This window comes from Heteronotia binoei, chromosome 2 (assembly GCF_032191835.1).
Source record: "Heteronotia binoei isolate CCM8104 ecotype False Entrance Well chromosome 2, APGP_CSIRO_Hbin_v1, whole genome shotgun sequence".
NCBI classification, from domain to species: Eukaryota; Metazoa; Chordata; class Lepidosauria; order Squamata; family Gekkonidae; genus Heteronotia; species Heteronotia binoei.
Window position 1 is genome coordinate 17,292,506 of NC_083224.1, and position 23,560 is coordinate 17,316,065.

The 23,560-nt window shown below is 45.0% G+C and overlaps 1 protein-coding gene across 1 annotated transcript; it reads left to right on the top strand.

Moving 5' to 3' along the window:
- Positions 1-43: 43 nt before the first annotated feature.
- LOC132567229 (zinc finger protein 436-like) lies at positions 44-23,377 on the top strand. Its single transcript, XM_060232918.1, has 9 exons — positions 44-242; positions 4,704-4,774; positions 5,009-5,114; positions 9,067-9,186; positions 9,678-9,882; positions 10,336-11,354; positions 21,272-21,459; positions 22,143-22,216; positions 23,359-23,377. The coding sequence occupies exons 1-9, from the start codon at positions 44-46 to the stop codon at positions 23,375-23,377; spliced, it is 2,001 nt and encodes a 666-aa protein (XP_060088901.1).
- Positions 23,378-23,560: the final 183 nt, after the last annotated feature.

The following is a 23,560-nucleotide window of genomic DNA, read 5'->3' on the forward strand; positions in this document are numbered from 1 at the left end:
TTCTTGCCCATGTGGTTAAGCAGCTCTGGTGGTGGAATTAGGGATGAGGAGTCTGGAGTGGGTCCGGATCCATCTCTTCAGCCTGTTCCAGTCCTTCTCTTACCTCTCTCCCTTGCTGTTGTTTCAGATGTGGGGAGGATCCTTGAAGGTGGAAGCAGAGTTCTCTGAGGCAGAAGGAGCTCCATCAGAGGAAGGTCAGAGGGCGCAGGTCCAGGAGCGTGCCCAAGATCCCCTGTCAAGTGGTAAGGGGGCCTCCTACCTTGAGGGGATCTGGGAATATAGTGAAGTTGTTGGGCAGAAAGTTCAGGACAGGAGACAAAGCGAATACTTCTGCAGACTACGTAGCATGGAGTTCTGGGAAATGGTGCCATAGAATGTCGTGATGGCCACTCCACTTTAAGGGGAAACATACCGATTGACGGACAGCAATTCCATTTGTATTTACATTAAATGGAAATATTCATATCTCGCCTTCCTTCTATTAGAAAGACTCAAGGTGGCTCAAAAAAGAAAAGGAAGACAAAGCTGGGTGCAGCTAAATGCCAAAGTGAATAAATGGAACTTCCATGTTCCCCTGACCAGCATGGCCCAGACTCCCCAAGGTCATCAGATCTCAGAAGCTAAGAATGGTCAGCCCTGGTTAGTGTTAGGATTGGGAGACCACCAAAGAAGTTCTGGGTTGCTAGGCAGAGGCAAGCAATGGCACACCACCTCTGAAGGGCTCTTGCCTTGAGGAACTGAAGTCACCATAGGTCAGCTATGACTTGACAGCACTTTAGACACACACATACACACACACCCTGTTCTAGGGCAGCAAATCTAGGAAAATCCACTGTCAGATTTGGGCTCTGTGTAATTTGGGCTCTGTGTCTGTTTAAAGACTTTTCGGGGCATCTGGGTTGCAACACTCAGAAAGAGGATACTGGATTAGGGATGCCAGGCCATGGCCTGGTCCCCCTGTAAGGTTTGAGGGTAGAAGATGGGCTGGACACGGTGTCATTTTCATATCTCATCCAGCCAATGCCTGAATGTTAAGTCAGGCTATCTGCAGACGCTCTGGAAACACATTGGCAGCACCCTAGACTTTTTGCTGATGTGCTAAAATCACATGGGTTTAGGACTGGCTTAGAACGAGAAAGACAAATACTTCAAATAAACGACTGGCTACGTCAGTGGTGTCGTCAGGAAAGTTTCGGATTTCTGGACCACGGCTTACGCTTTCAAGATGGTGGTCTTCTGTCAGGAGATTGTTTGCACCTTACGGCAGTAGGAAAAAGGGTGTTTGGTAACAGCCTTGCTAACCTAATAAGGAGGGCTTTAAACTAAATTGTATGGGGGAGCAAGACAATAATTTAAAGCCTCGTATGATGCCAGAAACTGGGGATAAGAACATTAAAGATATGCAAAGAGTGGTGCATAAGCTAGATAATGTTAACTTGCAGGCCTGAACGGATGCATAAAACGTGGATTCCGATGTCTCTACTCTAATGCACAGAGTATTGGAAACAAACAGGAGGAACTGGAAGTCCTAATAAAGGAAGGAGACTATGACATAATAGGCCTTACTGAAACTTGGTGGGATGACACTCACAACTGGGATATTAGGATTCAGGGGTACAACTTATTTAAAAGGGACAAGCAAATGAGAAAGGGCGGAGGCATAGCAGTATATGTGAAGGAGGTATCTACTTGTGAGGAAATATGTGAATCTGAGCATGGCAGCTCAGTTGAGAGTCTCTGGGTAAAAATAAAAGGAGTAAGAAATAACAGTGATATTATTGTGGGGGTCTGCTATATAAACCACCAAGTCAGGCAGAGGACTTGGATGAAATACTTCTACAGCAGATTGCAAAGTTCTCCAAGAGAAGGGATACAGTGATCATGGGAGATTTCAATTACCCGGACATCCGTTGGAAATCCAACTCTGCTAAAAATGAAAAATCAAATAGATTCCTGACTTGTCTTGCTGACAACTTCCTTTTCCAGAAAGTGAAGAAGGAAACAAGGGGAACTGCTATCTTGGATTTGATTCTCACCAACAAGGAAGAATTGATCGAAGATATGGAAATAGTGGGCACCCTGGGCAGTAGTGACCATGTGATTTTGGAATTTACAGTCTTAGGGAAGGGAAAAGCTATATGTAGTCAGACTTATAGGTTGGATTTTAGAAAGGCAAACTTCGATAAATTTAGAACTATGCTGGGTAAAATCCCATGGTCAGAAATACTTAGGAAGAAGGGGGTTCAGGAGGGGTGGGAGTTTCTTAAAAGCGAAATACTGAAAGCACAATCACAGACAATTCCTATGAGAAGAAAAAATTGAAAAAGCCTAAAGAAGCCGAGTTGGCTCCATAAACAGCTCTCTGAAGACCTGAGAAATAAAAAAGATTCCTTTAGGAATTGGAAGGAGGGCCTTATAACCAAGGATGAATATAAACAAATCACCAGTGCTTGTAGAAAAAAAGTTAGGAAAGATAAAGCTCAGCGTGAGCTTAGGCTGGCCAAAGATGCTAAAAACAACAAAAAAGGGTTCTTTTCTTGTGTTCAGAGTAAGAAAAAGAGCAAAGACACGGTAGGCCCATTGCGAGGGCAGGAAAGTGAAATTGTAACAGGTAACAATGAGAGGGCGGAACTGCTGAATTCCTACTTTTCCTCAGTCTTCTCTTCTGAGGGAAACGGTGCTCAACATGGCAAAAACAGACATATAATGAGGGTATGAAGTTCCAACCTAGCATCAGCATAGGGTAGTGCATAAACACCTAGTTTATTTAAATGAAACGAAGTCCTCAGGGCCAGATGAACTGCATCCAAGGGTTCTAAAAGAGCCTGCAGATATAATTTCTGAGCCTCTGGTTATTATTTTTGAGAATTCTTGGAGAACAGGAGAGGTGCCGGAAGATTGGAGGTGGGCGAATGTTGTCCCCATCTTCAAGAAGGGGGAAAAGGAGGATCCGGGTAACTACTGACCCGTCAGCTTGACGTCTATACCTGGAAAAGTTTTAGAACAAATCATGAAACAGTCGGTCCTGGAACATTTAGAAAGAATGGCTGTGATTACTAAGAGCCAGCATGTTTTTCTCAAGAACAAGTCATGTCAGAGTAACCTGATCTCTTTTTTTGAGAAAGTGACTACCTTGCTGGATCAGGGGAATGCTGTAGACATTGTTTATCTTTACTTCAGTAAGGCTTTTGATAAGGTTTTACCTTGTTAACAAGTTGGTAAAATGTGGTTTGGATCCTGTTCCCGTTAGGTGGATCTGTAACTGGTTGACAGATCGCACCCAAAGAGTGCTTGTGAATGGTTCCTCATCCTCTTGGAGAGGAGTGACAAGTGGAGTGCCTCAGGGATCTGTCCTGGGACCTGTTTTGTTCAACATCTTTATCAATGATTTGGATGAAGGAATAGAGGGAATGCTTATTAAATTTGCAGATGATACTAAATTGGGAGGGGTTGCAAACACAGAAGAAGACAGATACAGGATGACCTTGACACGCTGGAAAACTGGGCTAAAACCAATGAAATGAATTTTAACAGGGATAAATGCAAAGTTCTGCATTTAGATAGGAGAAATCTAATGCATGGTTATAGGATGGGGGAGACTTGTCTTAGCTTTAGTATGTGTGAAAAGGATCAGGGGTCTTAATGGATCATACTCTGAACATGAGTCAACAGTGTGTTGCAGTGGCTAAAAAGGCAAATGCAATTTTGAGCTGTATCAACAGAAGTATAGTGTCCAGATCACGTGATGTGATGATATCGCTTTGCTCTGATGAGACCTCACCTGGAGTATTGTGTTCAGTTTTGGGCACCACATTTTAAGACGGATATAGACAAGCTGGAGCGGGTCCAGAGGAGGGTGATGAAGATGGTGAGGGGTCTGGAGACAGAGTCGTATGAGGAAAGGTTGAAGGAGCTGGGGATGTTTAGCTGGAGAGGAGGCGGCTGACAGATGATACGATCACCATCTTCAAGTACTTGAAGGGCTGTCATATAGAGGATGGTGTGGAATTGTTTTCTGTGGCCCCAGAAGGTAGGACCAGAACCAATGGGTTGAAATTAAATCAAAAGTGTTTCCGACTCAACATTAGGAAGAACTTCCTGACCATTAGAGTGGTTCCTCAGTGGAACAGGCTTCCTCGGGAGGTGGTGGGCTCTCCTTCCTTGGAGGTTTTTAAACAGAGGCTAGATGGCCATCTGACAGCAATGAAGATCCTGTGAACTTAGGGGGAAGTGTTTGTGAGTTTATGAGCAGGTGTTGGACTAGTTGACCCTAGAGGTCCCTTCCAACTCTATGATTCTATGACTGGATGTGTCATGTCACATGGTTTCTAGTCTCCTGCCAGTCCAGACTCCATGATGGGTAAGAAGGCCCAGGAGGTGGGAGAATGTCATGTCTGGATTTTGGTCTGATCTAGCAGGGATTCTAAAGCCATTTGTGCTCCAGGGCTCACAGGGCACATTTCAAGCCACACAGAATTCTGAAATGTTTGCAGCATTTATAACCCCCTGAGGTTTGTAGCTACCTGAGACTTGTCTTTCACCTCTCCCACAATTTACTGAATTTTATTACAGAGTTTTCTAGAGTGTAGAGAAGACAAGGTTTCACAACCTGGGAATTGGGATGCGTAAGGAAGATTGAGACAAGCCAACAAAACAGGAATTTGAGGCTAGAATTCTTCCTTCCCATTTTGTCTCCATTGCAGGCAGTGAAGAGACGTTATGCAGCCCTTTTCTTTGCGGAGAAGTGGAAACGCCTCCTCAGCCTCTGGTCCAGGTAGGGGGAGGGGGACAACGGGGAATAGTCAGGGCCCTCAGTTCTTTCTCAGGGAAGCTTTTGCTCCTGCTGTCTGAGGAAGAGAGGCTCTGAATAGCACTGCCTTTACACATACTGAGCTCTGCATCCTGCACCCTCATAAACTACCCCCACTGAGAGTGTCAGGCTCTGCCTGCCATGATCTCTGATGAGGGAATCTGCTTCTTCTTTCAGTCTCCATTTTCCTCTGAGGAGGTGGCCGTGTATTTCACCGAGGCGGAGTGGGGCCTGCTGGATCCGGGCCAAAAAGCTCTCTACAGGGAAGTCATGGTGGAGAACTATGGGAGCGTGGCTTTTCTGGGTAAGCATCTTTCAGAGGTGCTAAAGGTGCAAATCGCTGCCATTGGGATGATGCATGAATTAACAGAAATATATGTTTGTGAGGCTAGTGCAGGAAATCGGCCACCACTATTTGCCTCGAGAAGTTGGGGTGGCCATGAAAGCGATGTTCAGCATGACCAGGTAGAGTGATAAAACCGCCCCCCTGGTCCAGGGGCAGCTGAGGCCAGTGTTGTGGGAATCATCCAAGCCAGAGAGGGTGTTGTGGCCTGAAACAAAGGCAAGACTGAGAGGCCCTCAGAACGACTCTGGATGGAGCCAGATCCTGATTTGTCAGTTGCCTTAACAGTATCCCCTTCCCCATATCGGGATTTTGGCCATCCACTCTGACTGTAATCTGGAGTAGATCCATCTCCCTTAGAGTGGTTTGCTTTATGGGCTTTGATCTAGATTATTGTTCCGTCCTTCCAGAAGAAATTTCCCTCTTTCTTGGACTTCTTTCCTTCCCCATGTAAAAATCATCCATCTCCCCACCCTCTTTCTGTCTGAAGAAGCCAGGAATGTAAGAGATCCTATGTTGGAGACAGACCAAGGCCTTGCATGTGAAGAACGGGTGCAGAGTTTCTCCGGAAGATCTGAAGAGACTGTTTCCTTCCCAAATGAACTGTCAACAAGTGGGTATCCTTTAAAGTCATGTCAAGAGAACTGAAAAGGAATACGCATGGGATCTTTCCTCTTCACTTCTAAGCAACATTTCTCAGAGTGGTTTGTCTTGTGGGTTTTGATATAGATCACTGTTCTGTCCTTCCAGAAGAAATTATCCTTTCTTGAATTTCTTTTCTTCTCCATATCAAAATGACCCATCCCCCACCCTCTCTCTGTCTATTTAAGAAGCCAGGGATGTCAGAGATCCTATGCTGGAGACAGACCAAGGCCTTGCATGTGAAGAACGGGTGCAGAGTTTCTCCAGAAGATCTGAAGAGACTGTTTCCTTCCCCAATGAACTGGCAACAAGTGGGTATCCTTTACATTTAGTAGTCCCACAGGTTAACACTGCCACCCAGGGGGAGCTGGCTTAAGCCAAACCACACAACAACCTCTGTTGTCATAAGGTGGATCAGTCCTCATCCCAAGAGGGTGCAATCGTGTGCTGTTGAAGAGACGCAGTAGCCCAGTAAGCAAAGAGACAAGTTCTCAGTTGAAGCACAGGTGGTTGATCCACAATAGGAGGCCAGGGAGCAACTTCTTTCCAAACGCTAGGTCCCTCTCACCCCCTTTTGCACTCAGCATGTCCCGATGCCTGGGTTTCTCCAAAGCCAGCCGTCACCATTGCCCCCCTATCCCAAATGAAGTGGGTAGACAACAATGACACCCCTGTGCCCCTCTATGGGTCTGCCAAACTAGCTCCCCCACATTTCCCTCTTTCTTGGACTTCTTTCCTTCCGCATGTAAAAATGATCCATCTCTCCACCCTCTTTCTGTCTGAAGAAGCCTGATCATGCTGAAAATGTATTGCATATTGGTATGTTTGGGGCATATTCATAAGAACATAAGAGAAGCCATGTTGGATCAGGCCAATGACCCATCCAGTCCAACACTCTATAAATGTCACCCCACAGTCGACGTTTCTCCAAGCTGAAGAGCCCCAAGCGTTTTAACCTTTCTTCATATGGAAAGTGTTCCAACCCTTTAATCATTCTAGTTGCCCTTTTCTGCACTTTTCCCAATGCTATAATATCTTTTTTGAGGTGAGGTGACCAGAATTGTACACAGTATTTCAAATGAGACCACACCATCGATTTATACAGGGGCATTATGATACTGGCTGATTTGTTTTCAGTTCCCTTCCTAATAATTCCCAGCATGGCGTTGGCCTTTTTTTATTGCAGTCGCACACTGTCTTGACACACACTATTCCCTGTGTGTTACAGGTCTTTGGGGAAGATGGAACAGGATAGAGTCTTCTGAGGCCTTAGCTGGACTTTTTGTCACTATGTGTTCCTCTGGGATGGGCTATCAGAGGCTCTTGCTCTACTAGAACCAGCAGGACTGGATCTACATGTTTTTTTGAGGGGGGGGGCAAAATTAAAAACTGATGCCCCCTTATGGACCATTCTATCTTATGGTCCCATGGAATACAGTGGACTCCATACCCAATTTGGCACCTCCCCCCTCTGTCAGCGCCCAGAGCAGGCACCCCCCTCTGCCCCCCCCCTAGATTCAGCCCTGGGAACCAGTGAATGACCTTGAGGCCCCCTAAGCCAGTCTTCTGGCTATCTCTTGCTGAGAATAAGAGAGACAGACTGACTCGGTGGTTCTAGAAAAGGCAGCGATTCAGAAATTGCTGGGCATTAGACAGTAGGCCCAGCTAAGTTGTAGAGAATGGCCCAGGAATAGCAAGAAAATTATCCTGACCTTATTTATTTGGTCAATTTATATTCCTGACCTTGAGAAAGGTGGCCCTACACTGCAGGGCTGGTTTTCTCATCGGTCATTAACTCCCCCCCCTAAGAAATGGCACCTCTTCCAAACACCATAGGGGTCTCCCTCTGCATTGTGTAGTTCACTCAGGGCCGGTGAGTCCCAGTTGACCAGGTAGGTGGCCACCTAGGTCACTACCTGGCCAAAAGGGTGGACATTGGGTGCCCTCTCCCCGCACATGCCCTGTTGTCCCTTCCTCACTGTGCTTGCCCTTGCCCCCTGCCTCTCGCCTCCATGCGGGCAGTGCCGGCAGGGAAGGGGCACCGAGGAACCTTGAAAGGGTGGCAATAGAGGCTCTGCCCAACTGACCCTGCTCAGCTTTCCTGTGACCCAAATACACATCATCATCATCAGCCTTTATTGGCAGAAAAGAAATATACAGTTACACAGAATAAAAATTACCTATAAAATACAAAAGGTACAGTTAAAATTTAGAAACACCGTTATCAATTAAAACTATGGCTACAGAATCCTTTGGCGTATCTTGGTGGCCAGAAAAATAAATTTGGCTACTATTTCAGTGTCTTTTGGGGAGAAACCGCTCAGGAGCCTACAGACTTTTAAGGCATCTGAACAGCCTCCTGATTTCTACAAAATGGGACAGCAGTGAGTTACGAAGCTGTGAATATAACAAACAGCGGAGCAAAACATGAGGGACTGTTTCAACGGATGTATGGTCACCGTTGAAACAGTCCCTCATTGGGTTACACATTTTCTGGGCATCATACCAGGATCTCACCAAGTGAGCCCAGGGCCGGCCCCAGACTTTCTGGTGTCCTAGACCCCTGGCCCCCATTCCCTCCGCAGCAGCAAGGGCAAGCAAAGCAGTGGCAAATGGCGCGGAGTGGGCTTGCTCGGAGCCAGACTCCAGTTGCACTTGCTGCTGCGCTGACGTTGCTCAGCTTTCCTGGCCGACACCACTCACCTGGAAAGGGTAAGCAGGGTCAGTGGGGGCGCTTCTGAACACACGCACCATCCTGCCGCACCCACTTGGCCTTTCCGGGTCTGTGCTTGTGGCGGAGAGAAACGGGGGCCTGGGGTACAAGAAACCCTGGGCCTGGCCCTGGGTTCACTTGGTGCGAGCCTGATTCGATGCACAGAAAAGGGGTATTTGGGGGAGGCTGGAAACCAGCTCCTCTTGGCTCTCTTCGGAACTAGAAGGAAACTCTCAGTGCAGTTGCAAGAGTGGATTTCATGAGGACTTCTTGTATTTCATCGTCAAGAGCGGAGAGTAAAAAGAGCTGCACGGCCAGTTAAGTGGGAGCAGCAGGGCAATCATTCGTTGCCACCTTCCCCCTTAAAATACGTTTGGGGAGAGGAGGGATGGGCAGAATATCAAAACAGCTCTATGCAAGGGCCTGGCAGGGATAAGGTGTAACCAGCAGCTCGGGAAAAAAGATCTTATAAAAGAAATGGAGACCCAGGAGTGAGGAGTGCCTGACTGGTGGTTTGGCTTCTTACATGGGTGCTGATTGAAACTCTCTTTATTCCAGCAGCAGATGTAGAAGAGACAGCTGGGGATTTCCAGGAGTTCTCTTTGGTAATAGTCAAGATTGAAGATGCTGAAGAAAACTTTGGAGATGGACCACAGAGGCAGGAGGAAAGCCACGCAGGTAAGAGGAGGGAGAACCCCATTCCTTCTCAAAGAGGGGTCCTCCCTGAAACCCCAGTCCACGAAGACAGGTCAGTCAACAAAACAAAGAACAAAGGTCTCTGTGTGAACCAGAGAATCCACTGCAGGGAAAAGGGAAATGAAAGTGTGGCATTTGCTTTCAGTCAGAGAATGAATGTCATTTTGCAGATGGGAATTGCCATAAGAGAGCAGTTGTATAATAACTTGAAGTACAGAAATAGCTTCCATCATAAAACAGCCCTTCAAATCAAAGAAGTCACACAGATGGGTGGCCATAAAAATGGTTAAGAGTCCCAACCAAGCATCTCTGATGCAGGAAGCTTAATGTACTTTCATAGTGTATACTCAGTTGTACACTTCACTGTAAAACATGAGGAAGACACTGAAATATTTGGAGCATGGATGAAACTTCAGGAGCACATCAGACCTTCTTGTGTGGATTCTAACAGGAGATCTCTCTCTTTATTCCAGCAGGAAGTGATCAGAGGAGCGAGGAGGATGAGGAACTGCATCATGTATCACCAGACGACATCAAGAAAGAAGATGTGAGAAGAAACGTCAGGATTCAAAGCAGGTCTCAGGGGCAGAAACTCAGACGCAGGTTGAAGAAGACAGATAAATCAGTTCCTTGGCAGAGAATGAATTTCCAAGAAGGAATTCACAGCTTGGAGGAAACGTACAAGTGCTTGAAGTGTGGAATGAACTTCTCAGATCAAACCCAATATAATATACATTTTTCAAAGCACGGTATTATGAAGGCTTGTAAATGCTTTCGGTGTGGAAAGCACTTCAGATACAAATCAAAACTCCTTGTGCACCAAAGGATCCACAGAGTGGAGAAACGTTTTGAATGCTTGGAATGTGAAAAGAAATTCAGTCATAGTTCCCTTCTTAAACAGCATCAAAGAACCCACTCAGAGAAAGAGCCTTTTGAATGCTCAGAGTGTGGGAAGAGATTCAGACAAAATGGTGCACTTCAAGACCATCGAAGCACCCACACGGGGGAGAAAACTTTTGAATGCTTGGAATGTGGAAAGAGATTCCATCAAAATATCAGTCATCAGCAGCATCCAGAAACCCACACAGGAGAGAAGCCTTTTGAATGCTCAGAGTGTTGGAAAAGATTCAGTCACAGTAGCAGTCCTCAAAGTCATCAACGAACCTACACAAAAGAGAAGCCTTTTGAATGCTCGGAGTGTGGGAAGAGATTCAGTCACAGTGGCAATTTTCAAATACATCTAAGATCCCACACAGGGGAGAAACCTTTTGAATGCTCAGAGTGCGGGAAGAGATTCAGTCATAGGGGCAATCTTCAAACTCATCTAAGAACCCACACAGGGGAGAAACCTTTTCAATGCTCAGAGTGTGGGAAGAGATTCAGTCAAAATGGTGCTCTTCAACAGCATCAAAGAACCCACACAGGGGAGAAGCCTTTTGAATGCTCAGAGTGTGGGAAGAGATTCAGAGTCAGTAGCAGTCTTCAAAGTCACCTAAGAACCCACACCGGGGAAAAGCCTTTTGAATGCTCAGAGTGTGGGAAGAGATTTAGGGTCAGTAGCCATCTTCAAAGTCACCTTAGAACCCACACAGGGGAGAAGCCTTTTGAATGCTCAGAGTGTGGGAAGAGATTCAGGGTCAGTAGCCATCTTCAAAGTCATCTACGAACCCACACAGGGGAGAAGCCTTTTGAATGCTCAGTGTGTGGGAAGAGATTCCATGACAGTCATAGTCTTCAAAGTCATCTACGAACCCACACAGGGGAGAAGCCTTTTGAATGCTCAGTGTGTGGGAAGAGATTCAGCTGTAATGGCGATCTTCAAAGACATCTAAGAACCCACACAGGGGAGAAGCCTTTTGAATGCTCAGAGTGTGGGAAGAGATTCAGTCGGAGTAGCCATCTTCAAAGTCATCTACGAACCCACACAGGAGAGAAGCCTTTTGAATGCTCAGAGTGTGGGAAGAGATTCAGGGTCAGTAGCAGTCTTCAAAGTCACCTTAGAACCCACACAGGGGAGAAGCCTTTTGAATGCTCAGTTTGTGGGAAGAGATTCAGTCGGAGTAGACATCTTCTATGTCATCTAAGAACCCACACAGGGGAGAAGCCTTTTGAATGCTCAGAGTGTGGGAAGAGATTCCATGACAACCATAGTCTTCACTGTCACCTACGAAGCCACACAAGGGAGAAGCCTTTTGAATGCTCAGAGTGTGGGAAGAGATTCAGTTGGAATAGCCATCTTCAAAATCACCTAAGAACGCACACAGGGGAGAAGCTTTTTGAATGTTCAGAGTGTGGGAAGGGTTTCAGCTGCAGTGGCTATCTTCAGAAACATCAAAGAACCCACACTGGGGAAAAGATTTTTCAATGCTCAAAGTGTGAGAAGAGATTCAGTCAGATTGGCAGTCTTCAAAGTCATTTACAGACCCATACAGAAGAGAAGCCTTTTGAATGCTGAGAATGTGGGCAGCGTTTCGGTCATAGTAGCACTCTTCAGAAGCTTCAAGAAGTTCACATAGGGCAAAAAGTTACAGAATAGAGAGAGATTCTGTCAGGCTGGCTGTCTTCAACAACATCTAAGAACTCACAGAGGGGAAAAATCATGTCACTTCCTAGTCTAAGGGTGTTGAACTAATTTTTTTATAACGATCTGACAGAAATGTCACTTCATTGGGGCAGGCCACATGTGTAATACCAGGTACCAGATATATAAGCTTTAGAAAGAACATAGGCCAACCCAATCAACAATTTTATTTTCACTCAGTATACAAACATACTTAAGGAATGACCAGCCTTACACTATTTCCTTTATTTAGCGGTCTTCAGTAACTGACCTCTCTTTCTCTGAAGTCAGTGTCAGTGCTGTAGCAGTCTTGAGTGCTGTTTAGGTGTGTATCTGTAAGCTGAGAATGTAGTTTTGATTTATGGACATTTATTCTGGAATGGAACTTTTTCCATTCCAGACATATACGGAATTGTTCCAAACATATACGGAATTTTAGAAGCAAAGTCTTAAGGTGGGGGTAGCTTGGACCCAAAAAACTGATAAAATTTACTAATACCAAGTTCAGAAAGCTTATCCTTCTCCATACAGCATCACACTGCTCCCCCTGCCAACTGCGATTCATAGCATCTTTTGATTGGTAGGTAAGGAGCAGTGTGAATGTCCCATTTTCCCAAATGTACTGACTAACAATGTAGACTCCACCTTCAAAACGCCTCCCACCTTAGAGAAACTTTTCCTGTCCATCTCCCTTCCTCCGCTTCTCTGCATACTTTTTTTCTCCTACACTCTGGAAGCATTTTTGTTTGTGAAGCAGGGTTTCTTCCCCATTTGAAGAGGTTCACCCAAAATCATACACACGGAATATAGATACTCAACAGTAGCTCAATTGACCACAAAAATCATGAACCCTGCACAGATTCATCAGCAACCTGTCAATGACCAAACCTCCTCAATCTGCCCTTTTCTCCCACCACCTTGGTGTGATGCATCCACACGAATCCACTCTCCTCCAAATTCCAGACTGCATCCACTCATTTCCTTGCAGTTAATTCCCACTTAGAGACCTGATCTGTCACGTTCTGAGCCCTAGTGTGGCAAGGAGAAGCCTGCGTAGGTGTAGATACAGGGACCTACATTTCCCAGGATTTCTGATGTCCCTCTGATTGGGTGGCAGGGTTTTTGAGGGAAAAGGAGCCCAAGAGCAGGTGGGACCTGGGAGGAAAGCATAAATAGGTTTGGCTGGAAAAGAAAGTTGTTCTCTCTGCTGAGGCTGGTCTGGAGGTGGTTGCAGCTGTGGAGAGATCCCTCACCATAAATAGGTGGTGAGTTTTTGTATTAGAGGAAGGGGACATATATATAGTCGCATTTATTTCTTTGCATCAACCTTTACTGTTGCTTTATTCCCTGTTGCACTCAAAGTCTCTACTACCCACTTATTGTTTGAGCACTTATAATAAATCCGTTGTTAAACTGCCTGGGTACTCACGTCTCTTTGGTCACGGTTAAAAGGTATTTGTTAATAAGGAAGAGAAGTGGGTTGGGTGGGTGCTCTGGACCCTCCCAGTCAGACCCTTACCAGGGTGGTGGCAGCCAGTAGAAGGCCATTCCTTGTCCCCTGTTGTGTAACATCTTCCACAAAGACACATACCGGTATATGCTCCACAGTGTTGAGGTTTGAGCATGGGAACTAACCACGAGACTCAGGTTCATAAGTCCAGCTCTGCTGTAGAAGTTGGTGGGTGACGTTGGGCCAGTCACTCTCTCAGCCTAACTTATCCTGCACAGTTGTTGTGAGGACAAGAACATCGATGAGTTAAACAATACTTGCACTTGAGGATGAAGCCATATTGGTTAGAGTGAATATACTCAGATACGAAGGTGTTAAGCGTGTTAACTTGGATGGAAGCAAAGATTTCAGCATCTGAGTTGAGAAATGGGTAGGTAAGATTTCATGTCTAGTAAATCTCTGCCTTTTGGGGGGATGAGAATAATACAAGATTCTGACCAAACGTATTCTGAACTGAACAATACAAAGAAAAGCAAGGAAGAGAGGCCTAGAAAATAAAATGAGAAATAAAACCAGCACCTTCTGTTACCCTAACAGATGTATTTCTCCTCCCCAGTTGTGGATTTCCAGCAGAATGGTTTCCAATTGGGAAAGGTATAAACAATACAATTTGTTTCCCGATCTCTTCAGTCTGCGTGTAGAACATATTATAAGTATATCTGGATAAGTTTCAGATGAAGGTGGAGTAAAAATTGGTAGAGGATTAATAATTTTATTGTGGGGGTACTTTTTGTACTTTTATGGGTGTGCACGTGGAGTCAGTGTGTGCATCTGGAAGTCATGGCGACCTCTAGAGACAGTCCCTGCTGGGGGAATGGAGGAGATTCAGAGAGATGGCTGAATCATGGCTGTTTTGGAGAATGTCAATTCAGAGTTGCTGTAAATCAGAAGTTACTTGAGAGGGAATGCCAAGAAACGTCTCTCCTCAATTTGTAAAGACTTATTTGGATAGCAGGAACAGCTACTTGTTCGTAACAAACTATCTGGTGTTTATATTCATACAAGGTTACCTCATTCCCATGCCTGTTCACCTCATAAGTCCTAAACCTGAATCCTACTTGACCTTTGCTCTTAAAAGTGAAATAAAATAGATTTACCATCTTCCTCTCATGTGCCATTATCAAACAAACAGACTGCACTGAAAAAATACAGTAATATGTAGATCTTCTATTTTGAAGCACTAAAAATATATATTTCTCAAGTGCTTTTACAATGTATCACACACATGACTGTATAACAATTACAATAACCACATTCCAAGGTTTATAAGGCGACATCTACTTAAGACCTCATGCACTACTCCTTTGTAAATTTCAATGACAATGTTCAAAGTAGCATTTTAATCAATGTAGATCCAGAGCCATGCACCTTGAGGAATGTCAGCAAAAGTCCACAACAAGAGAGAAAGAGAACTCACCTCTTCCAGAACTTAAGGCAGTTTTGTTGCTCTTCTTCTGCTCAGTCTCTCATACAAATAATTTCTAACGGAGCTATTGTAGCACAAAACATACACTGTAATACACCATACATACGAATATATTTTACATATATCCATTCTTAAACACACCAACTTACCCACAGATAACACCTTCTTATGCATAGATCAACGCAGTCTCTTGAAAGTTCTGCACCCAGCTCTTACCCACAAAACAATGCATGAGGAATAAATAGATCCCATAGGGATGTTTTCAGTGTCTTTCTTAAAGTGGCAGTCCACAATTTCATTCTACTAGCTTTCTAATAATATCCAAGGCATCAGCTAAGAAGTACCAAATGTGTTGCTACTCTAATTTGCCAACTATAACATATCCAGAAACTCCTAAATCTGTTGTAGGAAAAAGAGGGTACTTAACCTATGTCAGAGGTAAGTATTGGTTTCCAGTTCTGTTCCAGAAAATACAAATTTACAGGGTAAAATTAAACCATCTTATAAAAATGATGAATACTCAACACTAGCATTCAGGCCACTGAGCACTGCTGCCTGGAATTTAAATATCCAGTAGATTTCTTGTTGTAAGAGTACTTGATTGATATCTTCCTCAATGAAAGGTTTTGAGTTATATTTGTATAATTTTTTTAAATCTCTGATGGAATGACCTGTCTCATTAAAATGTGTGAACATGGGAGATTCTGGAATCCGTCTCTAGTCTGGACCTATGATCCAGCACCCTGGCTTTCAGAGCTCCCAATGTCATTCCTGCGTACCATAAGCCACACCCACAAATTGCTGCACATACTATTTGTTTTGGCTCACAAATTTGTCAAGGATTTAAGTTTTACTACCAACCCAGTGACAGGGTTAGTAAATTCTTTCATAGATATCATCATTTTACAAGCCTTGCATTTTCCACATGGGTAATGCCCTAGAGTTCTATGGGTTTCTTCCTCCTAGAGATTTGAAGGCCCAGGAAACTGGAAAAAAAATTTTTTTTGGGGGGGGAGGGGGGACTTTTTTTTCCCCCTGAAGCCTTTTTTTGCTTCCTCCCCACCAAAAAAAAAATGGAAAAAAGAAAGGAAATTGATTATGGAATGTTTTATTTTAAAATGATGAATAAAGTATTTTAAGACATAGTGTTCAAATATTTTTCAAATCATTTCTAAAAAATATGTATGGTATCAGATTATTCTAATTTTTGTGCACTGAGGACAAGGAAATCCTAGGTCATGCCCATTCACTGAAATTTAGTCCTACGCTCCCTTCTATACACTTCCCCCCTCTTCAGTTCTTTTTATGAGAATGAGTTTTTTTAGTTTTATTTAATACTGTGGAGAGGAAATATGAATAACTGTTACTTCTGGGTTTTTAAAAACTGTTTTGTGGAGGTTTTTTTGTCTCTTCCACATCAACTAGTAAACAGTTCAGGAGAGTGTTGCTCCATTTGTTACAATCACAAATAAATATTATTTAAAACATAAATTCTGTTTGTAATAATTGTTTGGATACATTTTATTTTTAATATGCTAGCTGTGATAATTTCATGCCAAGTAAAATTGTCCATAGTCATATTTTATGTTCCTAAAGTAAACAAATGACTTTCAATCTGGAAAAGAAAAAAGAAGATAACAATGGATTTATATTCCGCCCTCCACTCAAGAGTCTCAGAGTGGCTCACAATCTCCTTTATCTCCCTCCCCGACAACAGACACCCTGTGAGGTGGTGGGGCTGAGAGGACTCTCACAGCAGCTGCCCTTTCAAGGACAACCTCTGCCAGAGCTATGGCTGACCCAAGGCCATGCTAGCAGCTGCAAGTGGAAGAGTGGGGAATCAAACCTGGTTCTCCCAGATAAGAGTCTGCACACTTAACCACTACACCAAACTGGCTCTCTTCTGTGCTAGGGTAACATTTTTTTTCAATTTTTCCAAAAATTTCCATTTTTTTCTGAGAAAAAGGGTTTTTTCCCCTGAGCTTCAAAATTTCCGGAAATTTTACATCTCTAGTCCTGCATTGCTCTTAAAATCTGCCCTTACCAACATGTTTCTTAGGCTTTTAGGATTCCTCAAGCCAATTTTTGGTGGATTTCCACATCCTGGTAAGTGTGCAACTATGTCTTTTGATAGATCTGTTAATCTTCTAAGAGATGGGAGAACTGAGAAAACCACAGGTGAGGTTTTCCATACCATTATTAGTTCTTTCCAGGAGCAATTATTTCCTACTTTTGATTTCTGCTTTGGTTTTGGCATTGGCAATAATCTTAATTGGAGAAAAGAAAGGGAAAGAGAACTCACCTCTTCCAGAACTTAAGGCGGTTTTGGTGCTCTTCTTCTGCTCAGTTTCTCATACAAATCATTTCTAACGGAGCTATTGTAACAGCAAAATACACTATAATACACCATACATACAAGAATTGTTGCTCTAGTTTTGCTGCTTCTTTTTTTATAATCTGCCTCTTTAAGTACAGTTTCTCTAAATTCTTAAAAACTGAGATTAATTTTTTAGACGCTTTGGTAAGAAGGGATGAAGAATATAGATTATATGTCAAATTATATTCTAAACCAACAGACAAAAATGGATTATTACAATTTCAAGCCTACCATCCCGAACATCTATGTAACAACTAGCCTTATGGGCAGTTTTTAAGAGAAACTCTACTAAAGAGGAATATTATTTAAAAAGCAGCAGGAAAACTAGAACTATTCTCTAACAGAGGCTATCCAATGAAGGTTATTGCTAAAGTTAAAACCAAAGAAGAAGAAGATATTGGATTTATATCCCGCCCTCCACTCCGAAGAGTCTCAGAGCGGCTCACAATCTCCTTTACCTTCCTCCCCCACAACAGACACCCTGTGAGGTGGGTGGGGCTGGAGAGGGCTCTCACAGCAGCTGCCCTTTCAAGGACAACCTCTGTCAAAGCTATGGCTGACCCAAGGCCATGCCAGCAGGTGCAAGTGGAGGAGTGGGGAATCAAACCCGGTTCTCCCAGATAAGAGTCCGCACACTTAACCACTACACCAAACTGGCTGAAATAAAAAGTAGGGAGGAAGAATTGGCTACAGATCTCTGTAGCCTGGAGAGAAGCTGTAATTCTGGAGGCTCCCCAGGTCCCACCTGGAGGCTGGCATCCCTCCCTTTCCTCTTCCCCGTTTCTCCTGCTGCCAGCCGCTCTTCTCCTTCTCTCTCTCTGGGGCTGCAAGCATGGGGTTCAGTTCTGGGGGGCACAAAACAAGGGGGAGGGAAGGATCCACTTTCAGCCTCCTTTCTCGGCAGCAGGGCTCTGCTCTGTCGCTTCCCTCCAAGAAATATTTTTCAAAACTCCCCGGGCGGGCCCTTTCCTGCCTGCCTGTCTTGGGCTTCAATTCAGATGCTATTCAGTGGAATCCTATCCATTTGGGTGCCAGCGTGTGTGGCGTGATATGCAAATTATTTCCTGCTGGGCTTTCTCTACAAAAAACCTCTTGCGAATTAGTGGTGATATTAGTGGGTGTGGTCTAATATGCAAATGAGTTCCTATATATACATATGTGTGTATGTACGTATATCTATGTATGTATGTCTATATACATATGTGTGTGTGTGTGTGTGTGTGTGTATGTATATATATGTAGGTATATATATGTGTATGTATGTAGAAGAAGAAGAATATATTGGATTTATATCCCGCCCTCCACTCCAAAGAGTCTCAGAGCGGCTCACAATCTTCTTTACCTTCCTCCCCCACAACAGACACCCTGTGAGGTGGGTGGGGCTGAGAGGGCTCTCACAGCAGCTGCCCTTTCAAGGACAACCTCTGCCACAGCTATGGCTGACCCAAGGCCATTCCAGCAGGTGCAAGTGGAGGAGCGGGGAATCAAATCTGGTTCTCCCAGATTAGAGTCCGCACACTTAACCACTACACCAAACTGGCGTATATATGTATATATATAGGTGTACTATACACCTATATGCAGTTGTTTTGTTTTGTCGGCCTTGGAGATCCGGCGCTCTCTCTACGGGGCCGCAGAAAGTTGCCGATGCAGGCTCCTCTATTGCAAAAAGGGCGCAGGCTAAGCATGTCTCCCAGTCCTTCTTACTGGGCGGAGGAGGAGGAGGAGGCGGGAGCTGGGAGCCACTTTCTCAGCCCCCCTTCCCTGAGACGCCTGAGCGGAGGGACCCCGGAGCAGCCCCGTTCAGCCGCACGAGAGGCGCCGCTGACCGCAGCCGGGCCGAGGGAAGGCCAGTCCCGCGGGGGTGGAGTCTTTACGGGAAGCTGCAGGGAGCTTTTCTTCTGGCCTCTGCAGCCGGGAAAGGGTTAAAAGAGCGGAGCTGCTGGCTAGAGAGGCCGAGCGGGGGAGGGGGAGGGGGAGGCTTCAGACAGGCCAGAGCAGGCAGAGCCCGGGAAGGTCCCTCCGCAGGAAGGAAATCCTTTGCAGGCGGGGCTGCTGCTCTTCTCTGTCGGGGTCTCCTTTGCACAGCCCCCGGGGGGTTGGGATCCGGAGGCTTCTGCAGGGCTTGCAAGGCGGCTCTGCAGATCTTTCCCTCGTGTGGTCCTGAGGCAGGGTGGGGGGTTTGCAGGGCTTGCAAGGCGGGTCTTTCCCCGGCGGCCTCTGGGGGATCGGGACCGCCGGCAGCGGGGATGTGTGCGTGAGGAGCGCCCCCCCCAGACCAGCCCGCTCCCTGCATCCTTCCTTGCTGGAGGGTGAATGAAGTCCATCCAGGAGGGAGACTGTTTGGTATATTAAGGGAGTTTGGGTATTATTTTAACGGGCACATTTTATCTGCATTTTATTTAAAGAGCCCCGTGGTGCAGTGATAAAGCTGCGTGCAGTGATAAAGCTCAGACCTGCGTTCGATCCCCGGCGGAAGCTGGTTTTTCAGGTAGCCGGCTCGAGGTTGACTCCGCCTTCCATCCTTCTGAGGTCGGTCAAATGAGTCCCCAGCTTGCTGGGGGGAAAGTGTAGATGACTGGGGAAGGCAATGGCAAACCACCCCGTAAAAAGTCTGCCATGAAAACGTTGTGAAAGCAGCGTCACCCCAGAGTCAGAAACGACTGGTGCTTGCACAGGGGACCTTTCTTTTCCTTTATCTGCTCAAAATCACCTCAAGCCCCTTTCCGGGGAGAGGGAACAGGATATCAATTTGACTGAATTGAATCTGAGCCAACAGGGTGTTCCTGGGGTGATCACATGGGATAAATTATTTGTGCTGATTGGCTACCCGAAATACCACACAGTTGGGCCAGTGTTCCCCCCATCTGCACTTTCCATGGGCGGGGGGTATTGCTGTTATTTGCATTAACTATAGAACAGAGTTTGAGTCCGGTGACACCTTTAAGACAAAGTTTTACTCGGGGTATAATCTTTTTGTGTGCAAACAGGCTTGTTCAGAATCATCCAGGCTTTTGCATTTTTGTAAGAAAGGCAATATCTGTCTGTACCTGTGCAGGTTTCTTCATAAGGTTGATGGACTTCTATTCTGCACGGCATAATGTGGTGCCTTCCATAGATTCAGGGGGTTAGTCGTGCTTGCACATGAAAGCTTATCCCTGGAATAAAACTTTTCCAGTCCCAAAGGTGCCTCTAGACTCAAGCTTTGTTCTGCTGTTTCAGACCAGCACGGCTGCCCACTTGAATCTACGTTAATTATAGTCTGCCATTTAATGAGATTCAGTATATTCAACAGGATTCAATACACTATGAAATAGAATCTGGGTAGTAGAACCAATGAAAAATCTGAAACACAGACTGAAGGAAAGCATAACTGTTAAGATGACCCAATAAATGATGTAACATTATATAGCAGGATATAGCTAACAGTGAACTATACGCAGGAATATAGACTCCAGTACCCAGTAATTCATCCAAGTAAATTTGTAAAGCCATTTGTACAGTGCAACCTCATTACTATGGTTGAAAAGCCCTATTGAATAATTAATAGTTTGGGGGAAGCCAGGGGATTGGGCGCCTTCTTGACCTCCTCAGGCAAACCACCTTGGTCTAGTCGTTAAGGAGTGGTGGACTCTAATGGTTCAGCCCTTACCAGTTGCTTGTTCCTGGCTCCAGTTTGCCTTGAGATGTGTCCACTAGACAGACTGATCCCCAGGAATTGGAAGCCAGGCTCATAACATCCACAACAGATTTTTAAAATAGTCAATACCGGTGTTTTTGTTGTCTGGAGGACTAAACAGGAATATATTTGAATGCTTGATATGTCATATAGCACAGTGACGTTAATTCTGATCTGCAAACTACAACAAGGATGCTCCTTCTGATCCACCAGAGTAATCCTTAGGTGTCTCTTCATCAGGGTCAGTGATGTAACTCCGTTCTATTCTGTTTTCTTCCTTCCTTTTTGATATCTGTCCCTCTCCCTTTTCACACCCAGGGGAATAAAAGTGTCTTTCCAGAGTCAGAGGCAGCAACCTAAGAGAAAAGGGAAGGAGATGGAAAAGAAGGACCCCAAAGGGCTTGGAACTGGCAAGATATCCAAGGAAGGTCACCATCCCCTCCAAGAAGAGAGTGGGGCTGAATTTTGGGAAAGAGCCGTGCCAGAGATCTTGGTTCAGGACCCTGTGACCGCAGATGGACGCAGCCGATGCTTACAGCAGTTCTGTTATGACGAGGCTGATGGGCCCCGAGAGGTTTGCAGCCGGCTCCATGGAGTTTGCAACCAAGGGCTGGAGCCAGAGAAGCGCACCAAGAAGGAGATGGTGGACTTGGTGATCCTGGAGCAGCCCCTGGCCATCCTGCTGCAGGAAGTGCAGGGCTGGGTGAGAGGATGCGGGCCAGAGACCAGTTCCCAGGCAGTGGCCCTTGCCGAAAGTTTCCTCCTGAGTCAGGCAGAGGAGAAGAGGCAGGCACAGCAGGTGAGGGGCTTTCAGTCACTCCGTTCAAGCAAGCACCTTATGCTGAGGCTTCCTGCCAGCCATTTCTGTGTGTGTGTGTTAACTGCAATCCATTCACTTTCATCTTATAGCAATCCTAGGAACGTCCTCTCATTAACAGCCTTGCTCAGGTCTTGCAGACTGAGGGCCCTTGTGGCTTCCTTGATTGAGTTAATCCAGTTTGGTTGTCTTCTTTTCTTGCTGCCTTCCACTTTCCTTAGAATTTTTGTCTTTCCCAGTGTCTCCTGTCTTCTCATAATGTCACCAAAATCTGATAGCCTCTTTTACGTCATTTTAGCTTTCAGGGAGTATTGAGTCTTGATTTGATGTAAAACCCGCTCATTTATCTTTTTGGCAGTTCTCGGTATCTGTAGAAACTGTAAACTCTCCTTCACCAGCACAGAAAATCAACTTTCTTCCTATCAGTCTTCTTCATTGTCCAACTTTCTCTTACACACATATAGTGGTGGGGAATAATGTGGCACAAATTAACTAGATCTTGGTCACCAGGGACACATCCTTACACTCTCATGGTTACCCTTCTCAGACTCCTGATTTCTTGTTTTCAGGCTCCCTTGTTTTCAGGCTCCCAAGAGAAAATCTTGAAGGATTTCAGGTTCTTCATCATCAACCATAAATATCCGTAATTCCACACTAGTCATTACTTTTGTCTTCCTGATATTCAGCTGTCATTTTCCTTTAGCACGTTCTGCTTTAGCCTTCATGAGAAATTATTTCTGGTCTTCAGTACATTCTGCCTCTAATGTGTCATCTGCATATCTCAGACGGTCAGTGTTCTTTCTGCCAATTTTCACTCCACCTTCATCTAAATCTAATCCATCTTTCCTTATGATATCTTCTGCTTATAGACTGAAGAGACAGGGAGATAAAATACATTCTAGTCTAGCGCCTTAGCCAATTGGAAACCATTCTGTGTGTCTGTATTCTGTCCAAACAGTGGCCACTTGCCCAGAGTACAGGTCGTGTATCAAAACAGACATTGCAGGATACCCATTTCTTTACAAACCAACCATTTTTTTTTTCATCAACTTGTCTACTGCTCTGCTCTTAAGTCTGCTTTTTAAGCATACGAAAGCTTACATTCTGAATAAAACTTAAGCAGGAGTCAAGTTTCACCTTTAAGACCAACCAATTTTTATTTAGAAGGTAAGCTTTCGTGTGCTCTTAAGCACACTTCAGCAGTGGCCCAGAATGCAACATGGTACAGATTTAAGAACCGATGATTTAATTTAATCATTTAATTTAATTTCAGAACCAAAGGACAAATTAATTTTACTATTCTGCCATTGTACCATTTGGCATTCTAAACCACTGCCTACCAGATAATTTGACTTCACTGTCATTGGTTCTTAAATCTGTACCATGTTGCATTCTGGGCCACTGCCTACCAGCTCTGTAGGGCTCTGCTCAGCTATGTATGGCTTGGCTCACTGTGCTGGATTCCTCGTCTGATGAAGTGTGCTTAAGAGCACACGAAAGCTTCCGTTCTAAATAAAAATTGATTGGTCTTAAAGGTGCCACTTGACTCCTGCTTTGTTCTAAAATAAGAAATGTTTCAGTGTGTTGTCCCTATCAATTCTTAGATATTTATACCTCTAGATGATTCACAAGGCTGTGAAGAAAACCCAACCCTGGTTCTTGCCCTTGTGGTTAAAGCAGCTTTGATGGTGGAGTCAGGGTTGAGGAGTCTGGGAGTAGGTCCGGATCCATCTTTTCAGCCTGTTCCAGTCCTTCTCTTACCCCTCTCCCTTGCTGTTGTTCCAGATGTGGGGAGGATCCGTGAAGGTGGAAGCAGAGTTCTCTGAGGCAGAAGGAGCTCCGTCAGAGGAAGGTCAGAGGGCTCAGGCCCAGGAGCGTGCCCAAGATGCCCCGTCAAGTGGTAAGGGGGCCTCCTGCTTAGATGGAATCAGGACATGTAATGAAGTTACTGGGCAGAAGGTTCAGGACAGGAGAAAAGGGAAATATT